Source organism: Homarus americanus, unplaced genomic scaffold, assembly GCF_018991925.1.
Source record: "Homarus americanus isolate GMGI-L3 unplaced genomic scaffold, GMGI_Hamer_2.0 scaffold46807, whole genome shotgun sequence".
NCBI classification, from domain to species: Eukaryota; Metazoa; Arthropoda; class Malacostraca; order Decapoda; family Nephropidae; genus Homarus; species Homarus americanus.
In genome coordinates, this window is record NW_024716620.1 from 346,653 (window position 1) to 355,895 (window position 9,243).

At 51.1% G+C, this 9,243-nt stretch overlaps 1 protein-coding gene across 1 annotated transcript; it reads left to right on the forward strand.

Moving 5' to 3' along the window:
* The first annotated feature begins 2,779 nt into the window (after nucleotides 1-2,779).
* On the forward strand, nucleotides 2,780-6,180 carry LOC121858173 (filaggrin-2-like). Its single transcript, XM_042354387.1, has 3 exons — nucleotides 2,780-3,421; nucleotides 4,040-5,231; nucleotides 5,318-6,180. The coding sequence occupies exons 1-3, from the start codon at nucleotides 2,780-2,782 to the stop codon at nucleotides 6,178-6,180; spliced, it is 2,697 nt and encodes an 898-aa protein (XP_042210321.1).
* The last annotated feature ends 3,063 nt before the right edge of the window (nucleotides 6,181-9,243 follow it).

Sequence of the window (9,243 nt, forward strand, 5' to 3'; positions counted from 1 at the left end):
ACTAATAATAATAATAATAATAATAATAATAATAATAATAATAATAATAATAATAATAATAATAATAATAATAATAATAATAATAAATTATTCTAATAACCTCCAATAACAACCACAACAACAACAACAACCACCTCCAATAATTCTAAAAAACAACAACAACTTCCAACAACCACAATCTCCAACAACCACAACAACCACCCCTAACAACCACCCCTAACAACCACCCCTAACAACCACCACAACAACCACCCCTAACCACCACAACAACCTGTCCTTTAACAACCAAATGCTGAATAAAGCGAACTAAAATTTTCCTTCCTCCAAGAAGAGAATAAACTTTGGTGAAATGAAACAAAAAGAATTAATAGTGAAATGGGGTGGCTTTCGTGTGAGGGAGGAGGAGGAGGAGGGGGGGGTAGTGGAGGAGGAGGAGGAGGAGGAGGAGGAGGAGGATATAGTGGAGGAAGAGGGGGGGAGAAGGAAGATGAAGAAGAAGAAGAGTAGGAGTAAGGAAGAGGCAGTGTAGGAGTAACAATTGGTCCTGGCGATGGGTCTATCAGAGCGGGGAGGGAAGTATTCAACCATTGACGCGAAGCTTGGAATGAGATGTGCGATTTTCTGCCTCCTTTATTTTACTCCGTCGTTGTTGGAGGCGCATGAGGGAGAAGGGGGTGGGTTGAGGGAGGGAAGCAGGGTGGGTTGGTGGAAGGATAGGTGGAGGGAGGGAGAATAGGTGTATGGAGGGTAGGTAAGTGGATGGATATGTGGAAGGAAAGATGATGGTAGGGAGGGAGAGTAGGTGAAGGAAGGGAAGGAAGAAGTAGGTGGAAGGAGGATAGGTGGAGGGAGAGAAGGAAGGAGGGAGGGTAGATGGAAGGATGGAGGGGGAGGATGAGAGAATGGATAGATTGAAAGAGAGGGGGAAGGGAACTGCGATGGAGAGAAGGATAGAGGGAGGTAGGGAAGGAAGGAGAAAGGGAGGAATAGAAGGAAGGAGAAAGGGAGGGAGAAAGGGAGGGAATCTGTCCTCTTTATATTCATGTTCTCAGATCGTTGGCCAAAACACTGCTGAGGTTATGTTAATTTTTTTCATACTTTTTAAGAGAAGTCGTAATATTTTGAGGGATTTCTTAAGGGATTGTAGTTTTTAGGGATTTTCCAAGAGGTTGTTGTGAATTTTAAGGGGGATTTATTAAGGGATTTTAATCAAAGACAAAATTGATAACTGAGGAAGATCTTAAATGGAAATAAATGGTAAATGTTGTTACTTAATTCAAGGTAAAGCAGAAGGGGGAAAACATGGTAATGTCCAGTGAGATGGTCCTTCCTTCCTTCCTTCCTTCCTTCCTTCCTTCCTTCCTTCCTTCAATTCTTTCTTCCCTCCATTATTCCCTCCATCCTTTCCTCCTTCTTTCTCTCCCTTCTCCTCTTCTTCCCCCATTCCTTTCCTTATTCCTCCTTCCCTCACCTCTTTCATCTTTCTTCCTTCCCTCACCTCTTTCTTCTTTCCTTCCTCTACCGCCAGAATCCTTTATCATCCTCACCCATTCACCCTCCTACCCTCCCCATTCCTTCCTCCCTCCCTCCTTCCCTCCCTCCCTCCTCCTTCTCCCTCCCTCCCCCTCCCTCCCTCCCTCCCTCCTTCCCTCCTCACCACTAGATTCCTCCCTCCTCTGAGTACAGTTTATTGCCAGCCTCGACTATCACCAGCGCCACGGGGAACCTGGAGGCCAACACCACTGACACCTACTACGAGTTATGACAACATCTCCTACTCCTCCTACTCCCACTCCTACTCCTACTCCTACTCCTCCTCCTCACCCTTCTCCTAGTCCTCCTCCTACTCCTCCAGCAGGGCCTACTTCACCCTCTTCCTTGCGCAGACAGACCTGTTCTTCGTCGTCTCTCGCGCAGGTTGGTTAACTTCTTCCTTCCTCACTCGGGTAAGTACACACACACACACACACACACACACACACACACACACACACACACACACACACACACACACACACACACACACACACACACACACACAGTTTTGTTCCTCGACTGTGTGTTAAATAGATTTTAGAAAGGAATATGTGTGACTATTTATACTTTTTATCACATATTGATCACATTTTAGTTTACCTGATCTTATACCTTCTTGTTATTATACGTTGGTGTGACTCTTTACTCCATCACACGCAATAATGAGGGAGGGAGGGAAGGAGGGAGGGTGGGAGGGAGTGAGGGAGGCAGGAAGGGAGGGATGAAGGGAGGCAGTGAGGCAGGCCCTACTGTGGCCTCCTCCTTCCCTCTCTTCATCCACCCTCCCTCCTGGGACAAGGAGGGAGGAGGAAAGGAGGAATGGGAGGTGGAGTGCAGAGGAAGGAAGGATAAATGGAAGGAGTGAAGGGAGGGAGCGACGTGTTTCAGACATGATTGAACATTATAGGATAATAAAACACATCTAAACCATCCACAAAAGTAATAAACCTACTCCTACAAGAAGCCATTTATAAACCATCCAAAAACACCCCCCAAAAAAAAAATCACCATTTACACAAGAATAAAAACACATTATTGGTGATTTTCAATAAATTCCTACAACAAGAGACCATTTACACCTTAAAGACAATAGTAATCGACCTTGCATAAAGAAAATATCAAATTTAGGAATAAAACACACACACACACACACACACACAACATCTATATTAACACAACAGAAAAAAACGGAGGAAAAAAAAAACAGGAGTTACTTTCCAGGCAAGTTGTGTGAGCAGCAAAAATGAGTCAAAAAGGAGGTAGATTGAGGCACCACCAAAGAGGCACTACCAAAGAGGCACCACCAAAGAGGCACTACCAAAGAGGCACCACAAAGAGCACCACCAAAGAGGCACTACCAAAAGAGCACCAAAAGGCACGACAGAACAGGCACTACCAAAGAGGCACGACAAACAGGCACTACCAAGAGGCACACCAAGAGCTACCAAAGAGGCACTACAAAGAGCACAAAGAGGTACCACAAAAGGCACTACCAAGAGGCACCACAAGAGGCACACCAAGAGGCACACAAGAGGGCTACCAAGAGGCACCTGAGGGCACCAAGGGCACTACCAAAGGGCACCACCAGAGGCACCACCAAGAGGCACTGCAAGAGGGGCACCAAAGAGGCACCACCAAAGAGGCACTACCAGAGGCACCACCAGAGGCACCACCAAGGGCACACCAGAGGCACTACCAAGAGACAAAGGGCACACAAAGAGGCACGACGAAACAGGCACTACCAAGGGCGACGAAACAGGCACAAGCCAAAGGGCACCACCAGAGCACCACCAAAGAGGCACTACCAAAGAGGCACCACCAAAGAGGCACCACAAAGGGCTGCAAGGCACCACCAAGGGCCAAGAGGCACTACCAAAGGGCCAAGGCACCTAAAAGCACCACCAAGGGGGCTGCAAAAGAGGCACCACCAAAGAGGCACTAAGAGGCACCACCAAGAGGCACCCAAAGGGCACCACCAAAGGCACGAGGGCACCACCAAGGGGCTCCACCAAGAGGCGCACAAAGAGGCACCACAGAGGCACTACCAAGAGGCACCACCAAGAGAGGCACCACCAGAGGGGGCACCCTGAGGCACACCAAAGAGGCTGCAAGAGGCACCAAAGAGGCACGACCAAACAGGCACTACCAAAGAGGCACCACCAAGAGCTTTCCAAAGAGCACCACCAAAGAGGCACCACCAAGAGGCACACAAAGGCACCACCAGAGGCACGACAGAACAGGCACCACCAAAGAGGGCACCAAAGAGGCACCAGAGGCACCACCAAAGGCACCGCAGGGCGCACCAAGGGCTGCACCAAGAGGCACTACCAAGGGCACCACCAAGGGCACCTGAGGCACCACCAAGAGGCACGTGAAACAGGCACTACCAAGGAGGCACCGAGGCACCACCAGAGGCACCACCAAAGAGGCACCACAAAGAGGCACCAGCACCAAGGGCACAGGCACACAGAGCAGGCACTCCTGAGGCACCTGAGGGCACCAGAGAGGCACCACCAAGAGGCCGGCGCAAGGCACCGAAGAGGCACCTGAGGCACCACCAGGGGCACACCAGGGGCACTACCAAGAGCACCACAAGAGGCACCACCAAGGGCACCACAAAAAGACGACAAGCAGGCACTACCAAAGAGGCACCACAAGGGCTCCTGAGGCCTCCAAGGCACTACCAAAGAGGCACCACCAAGGAGGCACCACCAAGAGGCTAAGAGGCACACCAAAGAGGCACCACCAAAGAGGCACCAGGGCACCACCAAAGAACCACCAAAGAGGCACCACCAAAGAGGCACGACGAAACAGAGCTACCAGAGCACTACAAAGAGGCACCACCAAAGAGACCACAAGAGGCACCGCAAGGCACCACCAAAGAGGCAAGAGGCACGACAAAACAGGCACTACCAAAGAGGCACGACAGAAACAGGCACTACCAAAGAGGCACGACAAAACAGGCACCACCAAAGGCACCACCAAAGAGGCACCAGAGGCACCACCAAGGCACGACAAAAGGCACCACCAGAAGAGGCACACTGGACAGGCAGCAGGCACCTACCAAGAGGCACCAAGGGGCACTACCAAGAGAACCAAGGGCCTACCAGGGCCTCAAAGAGGCACCACCAAAGAGGCGACAGAAACAGGCACTACAAAGGCCACGAAACAGGCACTACAAAGCACTACCAAGAGGCACCACCAAGGGAGGCACCACCAAGAGGCACGACAGAAAGAGGCACCACCAAAGGCACAGAGGCACCACAAAGGCACCAAAGGGGCACCTGACCAAAGGAGGCACTACCAAAGCACCAGAGGCACCGAGGCACCAAAAGAGGCACCACAAAGAGGCACGACAAACAGGCACCACCAAGGCACCAAGAAGCACCAAAGGGCACCACAAGAGGCACTACAGGGCACCACCAAGGGCACCAAGGGGCACCACCAAGAGGCACGACAAACAGGCACCGAGGCTACTGAGGCACCACCAAGAGGCACCACCAAGAGCTGCCACAAGGGCACCACCAAAGGCACCGCAAAGGGCACGACAGAGACAGGCACCACCAAGAGGCACTACCAAAGAGGCACCACCAAAGAGGCACTACAAGAGGCACCACCAAGGGCACACTACCAAGGAGGCACTACCAAAGAGGCACTACCAAGGAGGCACGACCAAGAACGGGCACTACCAAGAGGCACGACAGAAACAGGCACTACCAAGGCACTACCAAGAGGCACCTGACCACCAAAGAGGCACACCAAAGAGGCACGACAGAAACAGGCACCACCAAAGAGGCACTCAAGCACCAAAGAGGCACCACCAAGGGGCACCACCAAGGCACCACAAGAGGCACCACCAGAGGCACTACCAAAGGAAGCTACCAAAGAGCGCCTAAGAGGCACCACCAGGGGCTCAAGGAGGCACGACCAAAGAGAGCACACCAAGAGGCACCTGAAACACAAAGAGGCACCACCAAAGAGAGGCACTACAAGAGGCACTACCAAGGGCACCACCAAGAGGCACCACCAAGAGGCACGACAGAAACAGGCACCACAAAGAGGCACCACCAGAGAGCACCACCAAAGAGCACCACCAAAGGCACTACCGAGGCACCACCAAGGGCACACCACCAAGAGGCACCACCAAGGCGACAAACAGGCACCACCAAGAGGCACTACCAAGAGGCACCACCAAGGCACCACCAAGAGGCACCACCAAAGAGGCACACCACAAGAGGCACCACCAGAGGCACTACCAGAGGCACTACCAAAGCCACCAAAGAGGCACCAAAGAGGCACCACCAAGAGGCACGACAGAGCAGGCACCCCAAAGAGGCACCACCAAGGGGCACCAAGAGGCACCACCAAAGAGCCACTATGAGGGCACTACCAAAGGCACCACCAAGAGGCACACCAAAGAGGCAGACAGAAACAGGCACTACCAAGAGGCCTGACAGAAACAGGCACTACCAGAGGCACCACAAGAGGCACCAGGACGCAAGGGCACCGACCAAAGGGCACCAAAGAGGCACCACCAAGAGGCACCACCAAGAGGCACTAAAAGGGCACCACAAGAGGCACCACCAAAGGGCACTGAAGGCACCTGAGGCACCACCAAAGAGGCACTACCAAAGAGGCACCTGAGGCACCCCAAAGAGGCACCAAAGAGCACGGGGCACCACAGAGGCACTACCAAGGAGCGCAGACCAAAGAGGCACTACCAAAGAGGCACCTAGCAAAGGAAACCACAGGGCACTGAGGGCGCAGGGCACCACCAGAGGCACCACCAAGAGGCACCTGAGGCACCACCAAAGGGCACCACAAAGCAAGGCACTACCAAAGAGGCACCACCAAAGAGGCACTACCAGAGGCACCTGAGGCACCACAAAGAGGCACCACCAGAACAAGGGACACAGAGGCACCACCAAAGACACCACCAAAGAGCACGACAAACAAACTACCAAAGAGCACGACAAACAGGCACTCACCAAAGGCACTACAGAGGCCGAGGCACCACCAAGAGGCACCACCAAGAGCACCACCAAAGGCACCACCAAAGAGGGCACCACCAAGGCACTACCAAGAGGCACCACAAGAGGCACCACCAAGAGGCACCACCAAGGGGGCACTGCAGGCACCACAAAGCACCACCAAAGAGCACCACCAAGGGCACTACCAAGAGGCACCAAAGCACCAAGAGGCACTACAAGCACCGAGGCACCACAAGAGGCACCACAAGAGAGGCACTACCAAGGGCACCACCAAGGAAGGCACCACCAAGAGGCACTACCAAGCAAGCACAGGCACCACCAAAGAGGCACCACCAAAGAGGCACCACCAAGGGCACTACCAAGGGCGCACCACAAGAGGCACCACCAAGGGCACCACCAAGAGCACTACCCAGCCCACAGTCATTCCAAACCTATCAAAGTGGCAGCCAACTTGAGGGACAGGGAGAGAGAGAGGCAATACTGTGATCTATCATACCAACGGGATATATATGAATGCTGTGACGTTTTCCTGATGCTGTGTCTGTCTGTCTGTCTGTCTGTCTGTCTGTCTGTCTACATCTCTCTCTCAGTTTGTTTGTCTCTCTCTCACTGTCTATCTGTTTTCTGTATACGTCTGTCTGTCTGTCTGTCTGTCTGTGTGTCTGTCTGTCTGTTTTATGTATACAATATGGATGAACTATTTGTGTATTCTACTTATTTTGTTAACCTGTGTCCTTGTTAACCTAAGTACTTGTTTACCTGTGTCCTTGTTTGCGTGTCATTGTCTACCTGTCCTTGTTAACTTATGTTATTAATTTATTTAGTCTGTTTTTTTATTTACGCTTTTATTTGTTTATTTTGTTTTATTTTATTGGTGATCTTGTTATATTTACGTTCATGGATATAGTTTATAACCATCCGTGTGTGTGTGTTGTGTGTGTGTGTGTGTGTGTGTGTGTGTGTGTGGGTGTGTGTGTGTGTGTGGTGTGTGTGTGTGTCGGGTGTGTGTGTGTGTGTTGTGTGTGTGTGTGTGTGTGTGTGTGTGTGTGTGTGTACTTGCAGTGAGGAAGGAAGAAGTTAACCAACCTGCGCGAGGCGACGAAAAACAGGTCTGTCTGCGGGAAGAAGTAGTAGGCCCTGCTGGAGGTAGGAGGAGGACTAGGAGAAGGGTGAGGAGGAGGAGTAGGAGTAGGAGTGGGAGTGGGAGGAGTAGGAGATGTTGTCATAACTCGTAGTAGGTGTCAGTGGTGTGGCCTCAGGTTCCCCGTGGCGCTGGTGATAGTCAGGCTGGCAATAACTGTACTCAGAGGAGGAGGAATCTAGTGGTGAGGAGGGAAGGAGGGAGGGAGGGAGGAGGATGGTAGGTGGAACGAAAGGATGGATGGAGTGAGGGTGGATGGGTGGATAGAAGAAAAGGATAAAGAAAGAAACAGGTGGGAATGGAATGAAGGAAGGAAGTAAGTGAGGAAGGAAGGTATATCTTGTAGTTTTTTTTGGGGGGAGGAGGTTGAGAAATTTATTTAACCTAAAACCTCAACATTCTGATATAATTTTTCAACATACATAATCTCCTCCACCTCCTCTTCTACCCCCCACCACCCTCTCCCCCTCCACCGCCCCTCCCCTCACCACCTCCTACCACCACCACTGAATTCCTGGTTGACGCTCACTCGTTCTGGTTGCCATCATGTCCTCGATGCCCACCAACTTTTTCTGGTTAAAATTGCATCAGGAACAAGTTAAAGATGCATTGAAGTTTTGGAGTTAAAGTTGAAGCTGAATGGAGTTGTGGTTCCTTTAAGAAGTAGTATGGGGGTAGTAGGGGTGGACGGTGGGGTGGGGAGGGGAGGAGTAAAGGGGAGAAGGGAGGAGGAGAGAGTGAGGCAATATGATTCTATGATAAGGTTCTCTGCCATAAGAACCCATAGGAATCCACAGGTAATAGTCATATAGGAACCGTCTCTCTCAAAGGCATATATCTTATAAAAAAAAAAAAATTCCCGATAAGAATGAAGACAAAATATAAAGCAAATATAAATTACTTTAAAAACCACCAAATTCTTCAAATACGAATAAGAAATGAGTTTAACACCTGCATCTCATTTGAATATACACATGGACACCCCGTTATCATATAGGGCTAGAAACTAACACAAATACACGATCCCATTTATTATTCTCACGTTTTTTGGTGTGATAAATAAACCACAACACGACCCGGGGAAAGCACTAAGTCAGAGAGGTAAGGAGTGTGGGTATAAGACGTTCCAGGGAGGGAAATACTTGCTGGGAAAGGGAGTTTGATGGAAGGGTGATGGAACGGTGGACGATCATTGGGTAGTAGAAAGTTGACTTGTGTTTGGAGGGTGAGTGAGGTGGGGTGTGGGGGGGGGTGGGGTTGATGAAGGAGTGAGGAGGTGGGGTGGAGGGTTGATGAGGTGAGAGGGTGGGGTGGGGGTGAGAGTGGGGTGGGGGGGGTTGAGGTGGGGTGGAGGGTTGATGAGGTGAGGAGGTGGTAGAATTGGAGGGTTGATGAGGTGAGGAGGTGGGGTGGGCGGTTGTTGATGAGGTGAGGAGGTGGGAATTGGGGGTTAATGAGGGTGGAGTAGGTGTTTGGAGTTGAGAGAGTGGGGTTATTGAGTGAGTGAAAAGCGAGAATGGTGGGGGAAGGAAGGGAAGGGGGAGGGAGGGAGGAGGGAGGGAGGAATGTGGGGGG